We start from the raw sequence: 15,122 nt of genomic DNA, 5'->3' as shown, positions 1-15,122 counted from the left end.
CGATGCACTCACTGTGCCCGTCTTAGGTGTGCAGGGGTTAACTGCACAAGCCAGTCTAGTGTTAGAGTCCTTTTTTTTTTTAAGAAAACAAGCAGTTAGAAAATGAATAGAGAGTGCAGCTTTCCTAAAACACTACACTTTCCTAAAATCTGTACACTTACATTTCTACAGAAGCCACAGTGTTTACTTTTAAAAGTAGCTAAAATGACTGAGACAACCAAACAGATATGTTCGTTTTTAACTTTTATTTTTAAAAATGAGTAAACACACAATTCATATGTCCTGTGAATACCAAAATTTGTATAAACAGCACATATAACAATTCCATCATATACCTAGAACTTGATTGTTGAATGACATATCAAAAGTCCTTAGAGAAACAGTTTTTTTTTTTCATCAAGAAATAGTACACAAAACAACTAAAGAAATTAAAAAATATACATATAGCTGAAAAGTTAACAAGCTATTAAAACAAACAAGTTTACTTGCACAAACTGATTATGTCACAATGGAACAGACCAGACCAAAGATTGCATGCATGTGCACAGGGCTCACAGTGCATCCTGAGTATACTACGAACAAAAAGTGCTCTTAACTGTGATAGTACATTACAGATCCAGCACTGTTTGATCAAAGTACTTATGGCTGTTGAATTGCAAGGGTCATTAGAACACATTTGTACTGCTTCCTAATGACTTAATGGATATCAATATCTGGGCTACAATCACTTAAAATAGACATGAAAGAAGAACTATTTTGTCGCTTGCACTTTCTCTTAGGGAATGAGCTAGCATCTGATTAGTGGCCTTTTATATTTTGCATGGTATCAATCTTTCTACATCTAATCTATTTATTACTGCATCTATACCATTAAAGGAACAGTTGACCAAATGTCCTCTACTTTGTAGTGGTCATAACACACACACCCTCAGGTCTAGTCTTTGTGTACGTGTTAAATAGCGGTGCATCAGTTCATGATTAATGACTCTGACATGCCTTTTTTGTAATCTGAATGTGAACGCAGACTTATCACTGAATTTACTGAATCAAATTAATTTTATGGTGCTGCTATGAAAAGAACTGTTTAAAATGTGCACTTTTGCGTTCCACAGCATTGCTTTAATGTTGTCCTCACATTCAAACCAAAAGCTTCATCTACACGTCTTTCACCATCAGACTGCCCTTTAACATTGTTACACAAAAATCACACTATTAAGACAGAATCTTTATGAATGTTAATGAGAGGTTCATGACGAGTGTGTTAGGATGACTCTCTGAACCACCAGCCTGAAATAATAATAATAAAAAAAAAATGATAAACTGTGTTTGGTCTGTCACCTTCAATTAAACTCAGTTTAATTGGTGTGAAATGACCAAGAATTCGAGCCACGTAAGACGCCGTGGCGAATGGGCTTGCTACGTCATGCTCGCCCCGCGAGTCAATGCTAGCTGAAGGACAGCGAATCACAGCGTATCTGTCAACACTGAGCCTCTTCTACAAACATACAGCCAACGTTTGGAGTGGTCATAAACATCTTCTATCCATTAGAATAGTACTCTACAGTAATCTGCACAGAGCCAAGAGCCAATGTGTAAAAACATTTCACAGCACATTGGCTTACCTTGGCTTCATTCTACAAGTACAGAAATTACTAATGTGACAAAGAGTGAGGCAATACGACATTTTTATCTAGATTTAGATACACTCTGATACAAAACTCAGTTTTTAATCATGACGTTAAATTGTGATGTGTTACCTGCTTGTGCAAAAAAGCAACACTACAAATGTGATAATAGATCTCTCTTTAAAAATAATGGCAAACATATTTGTTTCTTCACTTTCTGTCTGTTGTGACGGTGATGTCTGTGTCCTGGGTTTAGAAATGTGTCTCTTTCTCTGTGATGGTGGAGATCTTGCCATCTGCCCTCATTTTGGCATCAGCGTCATTGATAGCGCAGGGACCCCTGGAGCTGAGGCGTCCCCTCATTATCAGGTCAGAGCTGGGTGTGGTCAGCTTTTTGATCCTCTGCAATTACATTCGAATGATAATAAACAGTATGAGTGCGTTTGAGGAACGTTACAAAGCACACAGAGCTACTGTCCTGTTCTTACAGTACAGTAGCTTACATTTGTGAGATGCTACAAGAATATTTTACTATATAAGCAAGGGTTGAAGGTTCATACGTTCCCATTAGCCCATGCTCTGACGCTTTTTTGAGAAAAAGTGTATTTCTAGGTCTTTGCTATCACAGCTTGGGACAGTCAGTAGAGAAGGGTTTGAGGGCTCGTGCTGCCGTGCTTCCGCCATTTCATTTGGCCATACCATTTTTCTGCTACTCCAGATGGAACAATCACATGACATTTAACGGCTCAGGTGATTGGCTCAAGACAATCTGTGGTCCCACATGCAAAGATGCTGGACTCATGTGCCAGCTGAGCAGCTGCCATTGAAAAGAACTGGAATGCTTATCCAGGTATCAGACCAACTTGATTATTATTCTGTACTTTTTTACACTGAAAAAAGAGTAGTTTCTAGAGAACACATATACAATTGTTTCTTTTTTTGGATGAATCACTTGTTCCTCCTGGTTTTAAGAATATGACAAACACTTTCCAATGGAGTAAAAAAAATAAACTTAAGGTATATTGCTCTGCAAACAAGTCTTATCTTCTTGCTTGCTTTAGAGGTATTTAGATTGTTGGTGGAAATCAATGCAAAATTTGTGATTGAGACACAGTGTAGTACACTAACCTCATCACATGCTTTCTGAAGCAGACACAATCAATAAGACATGGCACAATGGGGTCAGGTCAGGGCAGCGCCCGCGTCACTCCCGCTGCACCGCAACAACTTTCATCTTTGAAATCATGTCATGGTACCTCAAGAAATATGATGTTTTTTCTCTCAAGTACATGCTGAAAAATGCACTTTCTAGCTTCTATCTAAAATCGTTGGCAGCAGCATGAGAGGTTTAGTCGGGTGAATCAAGGACAGTGAAGGAGGTAGGAAATGATGACTCATGCCTTCAGTGATGTTTATCGGGTACAAAGAGCAATGCAGAAATCTGAATATATGCTAAAAGACTGAATGAATCGAAGAAGGCATGCTCATAACTGACAGTATAGCTTGATTGGAAGCTAATAATAAAAAATATTTTTTTGGAAAATTAAAGAAACATGTAAAATTAAGAAAACACATATTCATATTCATATTGTGCTGTACTATCTACATAATGTCCATGATCACAATAATAAAAAAAGGTCTTTACCTCACGGAAAGTTCCTTCCGTCTTCCAGATCTGAAATAAGATTCCCAGAGGGATGCAGACCATAGAGGACATGGCCATCATCCAGCCAATGCCATAACCCCAGTCTGGATATGTGTACACATTATTATACTTCAGCGGTTTGTACTTGATCAAGAAGAACAGAAAGATGCCCTGAAAAGACAATCATACGGCCAATAATTAACATTTATCACTCACAGCCTGTAAACATCTTGACTCTCTGTACATTCAATTCAACTCACAGCACAGATGCCTGGTGTGAAGTACTTCCAACACCATTTGATGAAGAAGATGGGCTTGTATCCAATCATGTCCTCAATGTTCGAATAAAACCTGTCGCTACCTGAGGATAAAGATTACACTTTTCACTTAAAACGTCACATTTTATGTATTTGCATACTACAAAAATAACACTTGTATTTAAAGGACACTGGAATTCACTGTATCTCTGCTGCAAACATATTTCAATGATTCATTACATGCACTGTCTGGCTCTTGCCAGCAGATGGCATAATGGTTATAAAAATGTGATGATACTGTGAACAGCCTCACCATCGACACGAATAATTCAGACAAAAAAGCATCTACTGGCATGGCACAATGTGTTACAAGACCTAATTCAATAGTAAGTTCGTGGGCTTATTATCGCAGGCTATCACTTCTTCAGGTGATTAAATATAAATATATGCTCTCATTGTATTTAAATGTTTAACATTTGGCTGTTAAAGGGTAAAAACTGCATTAGAGTGAAGATGTCGATACTACAGATGCTTAGTAATAAAGATGTTAAGTGACGAACATTGTTACACACCAAAACAAAGCGATCTCTTACCATAGATCCAGCCAATGCAGATGGACTCAAAGATGGCCACAAACAACAGACACATGCCACTGGCAGCATACGAGTCAAAGAGCTGGAACACGTACATGCCACCCTAACAGAGCAGAGTCACGCACAGTCAGAGGAATACAGGACAAACACACAAGACAACAGAGTATGTAGCCGTGGCATGAGACATAAACAATATCAGGATGCTCACACACGCTCACTGCATTTAATGGATCTAGGAGAGCACTACTGGCATATGGAAAATGGCAAAGCTTTAAGAGCATCCTCATCTCCATCTCATCCTAGTAACAGAGAATGTCTGACATTCCACACCGGAGAGGCTTCGTTCCACAGTCGGATGGCTTTATTCATGAAACGCAGAGTGAAAGTGTTCACCTGACTGCACATTACTGGCGGAGAGCTTCCTCCTGTCTCAGCCTGAATGCAGGCCTATTTTTACCCTCACTCCAGCCATAAATGCAAAACAGGAAACCACAGTAACATGCCAGGTGCTGACAGCAATATGCCAAGACACCATCATTACAGGGAAAAATCCACTACAAATCATGCTTTTTTACACGTTAAAAACTGTTTACCAGCATCGAGAGGCATGCGCTCCATTAACTAAATTAATCCAAGCATGTCCGTAAGGACAAACCAACATGATCATGTAAACAGCAAATATGCTTGTCCTTGACAAATAAGATACCTGGATTTTTCATTGTCGTGTATTATGCTTTTTTTATGAGATTAATTATTGTGTCGACACGTGCTTACAACAGATCCACCTGGAGAAGACTGGGATGGAAAACTGTGTCGCACTAAACATCAGCACTGAGAAACATAAATCAAGGGTGATAATAATGACACTGGAAGGAACACGTTTGTACACAACAATACGACTTTACCTCTGTCAACATTATTAGACCCACGAAGAATGAAGCCACAGACATTCCCAGGATGAGAAGCTCTCGCCGATAACCCACACGGAAGGTTTTGGGATACATGTCCACGATTGCAGTCACAAGACTCTCCACACACACAAACTACAAAGAGAGGAACGTGACACAGGGTTATCACCGTTACCTACAACTAAAACCATTAAAATGATTTGAAATAGAAAAACAATAACTGAAAAAAATGTATGCATGTACTGAATATATATCAGTGCTTTTGAAAACTTTTTTTCTCTCTCCAGAGGTTGACCCAACTCCAAGGTAAGGCTATAGCCTAAGTAATGTTAGTGTAATCTGTTAACAACACACATCATAAACACGTCTTTTTTTAGGCAAGTACCAGATAATGGGTGTCATGTCATGGAATGTTTTTATATGACGGAAACTGTATTTGACGTGATCAAAATTCAATAAAACTGTCTAAGTCAGGACTATTATATAATTGTAATAATTTAATTTCCATGGTTATTCAAGCAACTAATAAATTATATAGAGAAAGCAAGCAAAGAACACCGTATCAGCTGAGCTTTTTGAAACTCTGAATTAGTTAAACCAGTGCGTCACAAAATGATTCACTGTTTCGAAGTGCTCCAATCAGATCATGTATCGCGAATCATTTGATTCAGATCGGGACTTCGGAGCGAGTTCGCGGGATGTTTTTTTTAACATGAATTAAAAATAATTCAGCAGAGTGTCAACAACGGAGTGTCTTTAAAAGCTGTTTTGTGCAGAACTACTTCCTTCCACCACGGATTCAAATCTAAAGTTGACGGTTAAACAGCTGTGCCCAAGCCTCTGTTACTTATTTCAAAACACCACTTTAGAACTAGTAAAGAAGGAACGTTAAGTTGCTTCATTGAAAGCAAGTATTACTGCATTAAAAGTTCACTGTATTATGTATAGTAGAGTATTATAAGAGTATTATAACATTCATTCTTCAGCTCGATCTCATATTCACAATAAAACATTAGTTTGAATGTCCGCTGAGGAAAGCGATAGGCTCTTTGTCGTGCTAGTCTTTCGGTGTTGTTCCAAGGTGTTGTTGAAAGTAAAAATAATTTGTTTACAACCCTGTTTCAGTCTCATCATAAAATTTGCTAGGCAATTCAGTCAAAAGTAAATAGGCAGCGCTCTGATATACAGCACTGAAGTTACATAAAATATAACGTGATGAGATTTTGCCCTCAGCCAAAACTATTTGCTCTTGAACAAATAATAGATTCATGAGACCAAAGACTGCCCGCTAGATTTACCCAAAACAAATTATATCTCATGTTTAACCACTATAGAGACATCAGAAGAACTGGAATATTGAAGTCTAAACAACTGCATTCTTGCCTAAAAATCTCTTAAAACTACATTCTGTGACACAAAAACATTATTATTTATAAAATTATAGTGGATTTGGGTGTCCACCATGATACTCGCTAAATACCGCAAGCCGAGTGATACAAACGGTGAAATAGTAGGAGTTCTGTTATACCTAGAATATCGCACTGCTGGAAAAAGATTCGAGGACCAGAGAGAACTGCTGTATATGTGTTGTAATACATGATGCAGTAAAATGACAAAAACACTTGATCACAAAAACTAAAAATAAGTAATTAAAAGTAATTAAAATTAAAATGAAAGCAGAAAATAAAAATAATATTGTATTCAAAATATTAACCACACCAATAATATATATCAGTGATACTAAAATAACACTCAAGTGTCTCGAGTGCCACAGAATCTTTTTTTCTCACTTAACTTTTCATGTTTTTTTATTTTAAAAAAGTCTTGTTTGATATATAATAAAGTGACATTCATTAAGTGGGACAACAGTGTCCAAATTTTTGAGGCCTCTATAAACAACCACCACAGCAGTTCTATTGCAACATTACAGAAAAACACTAATTTATGTTTGAAATAAGCAGCGGTGTAATGTAACAAAGTAATAATACTTCATTATAGTACTTAAGTATTTTTTGGGAGTATCTGTACTTTACTTGAGTTTTTATATTTCAGCCAACTTTTACTCCACTACATTTCCTAATTAAAATGTATACTTTTAAGGTCATTGCACACTGAGTCTGAAAATTTCATCCGAAATTTTCGCACGTTAAAAAATAAATACGACCTCACGTTATGTCAATCACGTTTACACACTGCCTCAGAAATATTCGTCCGTCACAAAAAAATTCGGATCGGGTTCGATTTTTTCCGTTTTTCGCATCCGTAGCAAGCATTTTGAGAGGTGTTTTGACAGTTCAGAGCCACCTTACAAGCGAACGCCAAAATCCAGAATTGCGATTGTCAAGTTCATCCACTTCATCTCGCAGCACAAAGCACTGTATATAGATCCTTGCACACTGAGTTCACAGAAATTGGTGGTTTTCTTTTTAATATGTGGCTCTAGTATCGCTAGCAAAATCATCAAACTGAGCCACTGACATCCTGAAGTAAACTTTGAACTCTCCTTCCTCTCTATATCTCAGGATTGGATGGACCCAATATTTCCTTTCTTTTTCTTTTTTTAAGAAGCGAGAGGACAACAAAATCATCCTCACTGCTTGAAGACTCCACTTAGTGCTGTTTTTCGAATTTTTTCGCAACGGACTAATTAATACGCATCGGACTCAGTGTGCAAGGTTTCTGAGCATGACAAATTTTTAGGATTTCGAATACGAAAAAACGCATACGAAAATGTCGGACTCAGTGTGCAGAGACCTTTACTCCGATACATTTCCCCGAAGCATATTTTACTACAAAATAGTCAGAAGTCAGAAGAACACGGACTGCAGGAAAGCAGGTTTGACGAATAAGTGGTCTGGCATTTGCAAGTTAGACTCCTAAAAACACCTTTGCTCATCTGCAAACAAGTGCGCACACAACCGCGGGTGATTTCATTTTCCACTCAAGTCGAGTCTGGGGTCTGCGATATACAGTATATCTGTGATAATATGGTAAGTGTTGTTGTAATGATGTGCGATCTGACATTATCAAGTATATCACCAAATCGCACACAGAGTGCACGCACGTGATTTATTAATTTATTAAAACTCAAAATTCAAGGCATTCTAAATTGTAGACGGCAAAAATTATTCTGTATGCTTTTTATATTTATATAATTTAATATAGTTAACAATATATCACACAAAGAGTACAGTTTTTCTGCAGATATCAGCATAAATTTAATAATCATTTTATACAAGTTCAGTAAAGTTAGCAATAAGTGACTTACATTAGACATAATATTGCTAGTGTTTGCTCAATTTTGTCAACGAAAATAGTTTCAAAGATCACAGCACTGTTTTGCGTCTCTCTCTGAGTAAAGGACGGTGTTTACTTATTGAATGAATCAGCTTTTTGAACGAATCTGTTGAATAAATGAATCAGTGATTCACTCATTAACACAGTCAAATACTTTGTTCCTGAATAAATCAGCCGTTTGAACGAATCTGTTGAAGCTCAGTGACTCATTAACTGTATATGACTTTCTTCTTTCAGACGAATCCAGTTATATTAAAAATATATATTGTCTTTGATCTTTCAAGCTCTATCTTTGTACTCAGCGGGTGTTGCATTCCTTCAGTCCAAAAGACGTGAAATAAAAAGCACCCTTCCACAAAAAAAAGTGTCTCACACGGCTCCGGGGGGTGAAGAAAGGCCTCCTGTAGCGAATCGATGCGTTTTTGTAAGAAAAACATCCATATTCAAAACGTAATAATCACTTGAATCTAGCTTGCGCTCACTGTTGTAAATGGAAGCAGTTCCGGGGGAATTACGTATGAGGTCAGCTTTGCGCATGCGCCGCTCAGAAGTGACGCACGCGGAGATCGAAACAAAACAACGGTCACTAATTAGAAGTACAAAACGAGGATTTGTAAAGAAGAATGTCGGAGGATTTCGATGTAAGCCAAGAGAAGACTTGTTTTCCTTAGCTAAAGTAAGGAAACTTTGCTTCTTTTGATCCTGTAAACAAACGTTGGTTTTCATGAGACTCATCGGCGCATGCGCAGCGCTGAACTCATACGTCATCAGCCCGGAGCTGCTTCCGTGTACAACTGTTGGCGCAAGCTACATTCAAGTGATTATTACGTTTTGAATATGGATATTTTTCTTACAAAAACGCATCGATTCGCTACAGGAGGCCTTTGTTCACCCCCCGGAGCCGTGTGAGACACTTTTTTTTTGTGGAAGGGGGCTTTTTATTTCACGTCTTTTGGACAGAAGGAATGCAACACCCGCTGAGTACAACGATAGAGGTTGAAAGATCAAAGACAATTTTTAATATAACTCCGACTGGATTCGTCTGAAAGAAGAAAGTCATATACACCTAGGATGCATCGGGGGTGAGTAAAACACAGCCTAATTTTTATTTTTGGCTGAACTAACCCTTTAAGTACATTTAAGATAAAAGTAAGTACAATAAATATCACATTCTTTAAGACTTTTACTCAAGTAATATTCTAAACGGTGACTTCAACTTCTACCAAGTCATTTTCTGGTAAGATATCTGTGCTTTTACTAGATATTTTATTTTATTTTGATATAAAAAGCTGTAAATATTAAAGGAAAACATAACCCCAAAACGTTTTGTGTGTGTTTGTATTTGGCAGAAACATTAGTGCACATGTGTGACACAACAGGCTGAGTAGATAATGGCATATTCTTGGTTGAATTATTAATTTGAAGAAACTGTTTACAAAATGTGTGCATTTGTCACCTGACTGTCAAGCCCAAGGAAGATGAGCATCATGAAGAACAGGCAGGCCCACAATGGAGACCACGGCATCATGGTCACAGCTTTAGGATACGCTATGAACGCTAGACCAGGACCTGAAATCAATCAAATAATAGTAGGTGGGGCTTACTGTTCACAGAAGCAGTGAGCAAATTCCAGCCCAAAGCACTGAACGAGAGTGAAGTAAGAGGGAACTAGTGCAACATTTCATATTCGACTACTGTTTTACTATAGAACGACCAACACTATCCAGGCATGCAAACAAATTGTGATTCAAAAGTGATTCAACTTACTGAACGTGACAGGACAAAAAATGTTTTGTGTTTTTGACCTGGGTTAAGGCATACAGATATATATTATATATGAATGTATGTATGTTTATTGGTCCCCCGCAATGTTTAAGACATGGTTATGGCCTTGTGTTCTGGAGTGTGTTTTCCAAAAGCATCATTAACTAACTATGGCCGCAAGTTCTATTGAACTACTTGTAATGACAGAACATGCAACCATGGTTGCTTCTGGGAAACACACCCCTGGTTGGGTTCTATGAGAGCATGCATTAGATTGGCAAATTCAGCAGTCTCAGTGACGTTCTTGGTGAAATAGTCTAACCACGCCATGTGGCTTGGCTCTGGTTTTACTGTACAGAGACACCTGTCCAAAAGCAGCAAGCCAAGAGCAGAGATCACTCTGCCATATCACTTGAGCAATATACTAGAATATCAGTTTAGAACTACTGTTCATCAGATAATATTGGCTGCAGAAAAATGCCAAGAGTGGAGCTTTAGTAAAAGCTCTTTAAATAATGTTTATGGATCACTTATTGAAAGTGTAGTGACTGAACATTTGTTTTCCTATATTGTTTTTCTACATTGTACAGGAACAGGTTTGAGAACCAATGCTCTAAGCAACTGAATTCTCAGACATCCTTAACTTAATAATAAAGTCTAAAACCCTTCAAAGTGTATTTCAGTCACTTTTACAGTCATCCTTGCTCTACTGTAGTAAATAAGTAATGCTGAATTGTTGAATAAGTCATACAATAAAAAGCTTTTCTGAGAAGTGCTTTAAATTGCATGAGTCCAGACACACCACACTCAGACATCTCACTGTAGGCTACTGTATCTCAAATAAAAAAATCTCACTCTCACGCACACATATTACTTTTCTATAGAAATGAGCTAAAGTAATTAGAATTACTATAGAGTGACCCAATTTGCAAATTTATAAACTGTTCCCAAAGAAAGGTTTCAACAGATATAGCACAATTCACACTCACCTGACTCTGCCACTGCCTCTATTGGCACATTCTGTTCATATGCCATGAAGCCCAAGACAGAGAAGATGGCAAATCCTGCCACAAAACTCGTGCCACTGTTCAGGCAGCACAGTATGATGCAGTCCCTGTAAAGACAACGCACAGCACTTCACATCCACTGCACCAATACATATGTGTTCACCCCTCTTTTGACTTTCAGCACTGAATCACAGTGGACTTCATTTTTTGCCATTGATCAACAGAAAAATATTTTTTATGTCAAAGTGATCTAAAATAATAATAAAAGTAAAAGAAAAAAATCGAAATATTTGATTCCATAAGTATTCATCCTTAATATTTATCAGGGTAATAAATATCCTTAATATATTTTTGAATTAATTGTTATATAAACATATCTCTGGAAAATAGAATGTCCACCATCTGGTAAGTCAGTCTTCTGTCACTTGCACCATGAAAAAAACAGAACACAAAAAAGACAGAGGATGGAGACGAGAAGAAAAAAAAAAGAATAATTGAAAGACACTGGCAAGGGAAACCACCAGAAAACCAATGAAGGAGTTGGTGGCAGAGACTGGAGAGACAGTTGCCAGCTTTATGAGAAAGTGACAAAATGAAGCCAACATTAAACGTCATATCTCAGCAACAACATTACAGAGGACATGTGGGAAGGTTTCTATGGTCTGATGAGAGAAAAATCAATGATCTCTGTCCAAATTATGGGTGGACAAGTAAACGTTTGTCCACTCACAATCTCCATATGACCTGACTGGGTTTGAGCAGTTTTGCAGAGAGTGGAGAATCACTGCAGTGATGAGAGCAAAGCTGAGAGATGCAAAGGTGCAAACCATGCTGCCAATAGTGCTTCTGCTAAATACACACTTGAAAAGGAAGAATGCTTATAGTAGTAGCTGTATAAATGTATTTCACTTCAACATGAGAGAACATTTTCTGTTGACTAAACTAGTTATATGTTGTACAAGATAAACACAGTAAAAGTTCCAGGAGGTTGTATAGCCACTTATTATCACTTGACTGGACTCTCACCTGTAGCAGTTGTTGTTGTAGCTGTTGTAGCTGCCGAGAGCCGTAAGACAGCCCAGACATATAGCATACGAGAAGAAGATCTGAGTGCCTGCATCCACCCACACCTGCAACAATCACTAATTAATAATAATTTATGTATTTAACAGACGCTTTTATCCAAAGCGACTTACAGTGCATTCAGGCTATAATTTTTTTTTACCAGTATGTGTGTTCCCTGGGAATTGAACCCACAACCTTTTGTGCTGCTAAAACAATGCTCTACCACTGAGCCACAGGAACACCTAAAAACCATAACTGCTATCATTCATTATACTGGTGCTGCCATGCGACTGTAAGACACATGCTCTAGTTGTCATTTATTCTGAGTGGGAAGATGTGGTCAAATATTAATTGTCAGTTCATTAATCATCAATTCTCAGTTCTTTCTGACACTTACCACCCATAGTTTTAATTTTTGTATTTTTAATTGTAACCCTTTCAACTGGAGCAGAGAGGTTATTACAGTACATGCCATTCTAAAGTTCCATGCTCTTCTTTCTTTATTGAAAGACAAAAGAAACAATCACTCTTGAAAAGAAAAAAAAAATCTTGCTTGTATTTGTCCATATAATGGCAGTGAATCACTACAGAATCAGGAGTCATTACATTAATATCAGACGGTAGGACAATCAAGACATGTTAAAAACAGGTGCGCGCAAGAAAACTTGTCTGGAGTTCTACATTATCAACCCATTCATGTTCAGTGACTGCGAGCTGCATTACACGCGGCGCTGAAATGTTGGCTATCATGAAAAGTCTCTAGATGTAAGCAGTGTAAGCAGCACATGCCCACATAAAAGCAGCGGCGCAACCGATGTTTATCATAGCAAAGGCTGCATGTAGGAATTCCATGAGTGGTGGCCGGGAGCTTATGGAGATTAGAAGAAATCTAGCATTAATTCTGATCATGGCTTGTCTTGAAAAACGAAGACAATTTGACATTTGTCGTAGGAGAATTCACACTGCAGGACTTTGCGCCAAATCTTCTGACACTGCCAGAATTTCATCGGAGGTAAAATTTGATTGCAGCGGTCATTAATCGGCTGTAGATGAACATGTAAAACTAATGATTGAAGACAACAGATTTTAACCTAGGATCAGAGGAATCTTTTAGGATTTGCGAAATTTGTCTCAGACGGCCAAATCGTGACCAAAATCGTACAGTGTGTGCATGGCTTAACATGCTGTTGATCCTTCGCGTGCTGCAAAAACAGCACCGACCTGCCAAGGCATGGACTCTACAAGACCCCTGAAGGTTTCCTGTGGTATCTGGCACCAAGACATCAGCAGCAGATCCTTCAAGTCATGTAGGTTGTGAGGTGGAGCTGCCGTGGATCAAACTGGTCCACCACATCCCATACATGACCAATCAGATTGAGATCTAGGTAATTTGAAGCCCAAGATATCCTGCCGAAAGAGGCGACTTCCACCAGGGAACACCAATGTCATGAAGGATGTATGTGGTCTGGAACATTGTTTGGGTACTGTAGGTAGCACATGTCAAACGTATGTCCACATGAATGACCGAGCATTGCCCAGACTCCCTCCATCAGCTTGTCATCGTCCCAAAGTGCATCCTGGTGAACTCATCATTGGACTAGGCGACCTTCTTCTTACTGCTTTCGACAGTGGACAGAAGTTATCACAGTCACTCTGACTTGTCTGCAGCTACACAACCCCATACGCAGCAGAGTGCGATGATGCACTGCGTATTGCGACACTTTTCTATCATGGCCAACAATAACATTTTGTGTGACTTGTGCCACACTAGTGGTTTTGTCTGTCCTCGGACCACTGTTGGTAAATTTGCAACACTGATGATACAAGTGACATAATTTGGCCCTTTTCAAAATCATTTAGAACTTTATTCCTGCCTATTTTCTCCTGCATCCAGCATGTTGACTACGAGAACTGAGAACCATCTAATCTATCCAGATCTTAATATGTGACCTTGTTAAGAGATGATCAATGATAGTCGCTCCATATGTGACTGGTCTCGGTGTTTCAGCTCATCAGTGTATACAGGTGTAAACGAAATGTAATATAAATCAAGGAGTCAATTGTTTTGGTTGAACTCTTCCTTTAAAACACAAATAAGCATTGTAATGCTATCTCTGGAACAGCATAAAACCAAAGTTAGATTTAGGACATTTAGTTTTGGTTTACATGGGCAACAGGAAGCTTCACGCTCCCGTCTACATCAATGCACACAGCAGTTACTAGATATGTTTCCATCACCCTGTTTTAATGCACATTTTGAAGTATCGCATCAGAAACGAGTGATGGAAATGCCAAAAAAGGTGAGGTGGTTTTTGTCTTGTGCAAAAAAAAGGGTTCATGCGAATAATGGGAGATGGAAACGTATTTGCCAATTAGATTCCTCCATATGCATCATAAATTGTTGCACAGCATCTGAAATGTTGTTATGGTCATTCTGAAATGCCAGAGCAAAGGCTGTCGTCAAAGTATTTCTGTATAACTGCCTTCCAGAATTGTTACACAACTGCGTTCCCGTACAGCAAGCATCCATGAAAGCAATTAAGATCGCTTTTTAAAAGTAATTTACTATATATGAAAATTATTATATTCAGTGGTTTCTCCCACTTTTATTTGTGATATTTAGTGCCAGTTCATCAGGAAGTGATGATTTTGTTCTCGTTCGTCGAATGGAAATGGTGCTTATTCGCAAATGTTTTATGCGACATTCTAATTTTGCGCACAAGTTAAATTCACTTTGGATGGAAACCCAGCTATTAACTTTTGAGAACAACCACTTTCTTGGAAAACTGATCCTGATGAAAGATTCTCTCACCTGCAACTGGCTAAAATGATCTCGAAGAGCTTGAACGCTCTGAATAGAGTCATTCTGCTCCATAGAGGCTATGTGTAAAAATGTGGCCATAGGGGATCCATGTGAGTAGGTGGAAAAGAAGCCAGCACCTCTTTAAAATGCACTCACAT

At 38.2% G+C, this 15,122-nt stretch overlaps 1 protein-coding gene across 1 annotated transcript in view; it reads right to left on the bottom strand.

Moving 5' to 3' along the window:
* Positions 1 to 937: 937 nt before the first annotated feature.
* The window catches only part of slc6a11b (solute carrier family 6 member 11b), a 28,454-nt gene continuing 14,269 nt past the window's right edge, over positions 938 to 15,122 (bottom strand). The window contains exons 8-15 of the mRNA XM_016565275.1: positions 12,123 to 12,226; positions 11,079 to 11,203; positions 9,782 to 9,894; positions 5,026 to 5,163; positions 4,121 to 4,223; positions 3,531 to 3,631; positions 3,271 to 3,441; positions 938 to 2,027 (exon numbers count right to left, since the gene is read on the bottom strand). Coding sequence (XP_016420761.1) covers positions 1,878 to 2,027; positions 3,271 to 3,441; positions 3,531 to 3,631; positions 4,121 to 4,223; positions 5,026 to 5,163; positions 9,782 to 9,894; positions 11,079 to 11,203; positions 12,123 to 12,226 — 1,005 coding nt within the window. The 3' untranslated portion in view covers positions 938 to 1,877. The remainder of the gene's footprint in view (positions 2,028 to 3,270; positions 3,442 to 3,530; positions 3,632 to 4,120; positions 4,224 to 5,025; positions 5,164 to 9,781; positions 9,895 to 11,078; positions 11,204 to 12,122; positions 12,227 to 15,122) is intronic.

This window comes from Sinocyclocheilus rhinocerous, unplaced genomic scaffold (assembly GCF_001515625.1).
Source record: "Sinocyclocheilus rhinocerous isolate Xijiao unplaced genomic scaffold, SAMN03320098_v1.1 scaffold542, whole genome shotgun sequence".
NCBI classification, from domain to species: domain Eukaryota; kingdom Metazoa; phylum Chordata; class Actinopteri; order Cypriniformes; family Cyprinidae; genus Sinocyclocheilus; species Sinocyclocheilus rhinocerous.
The sequence above is the reverse complement of the archived record's forward strand: the minus strand, read 5'-3'. Positions and strand labels throughout refer to the sequence as shown.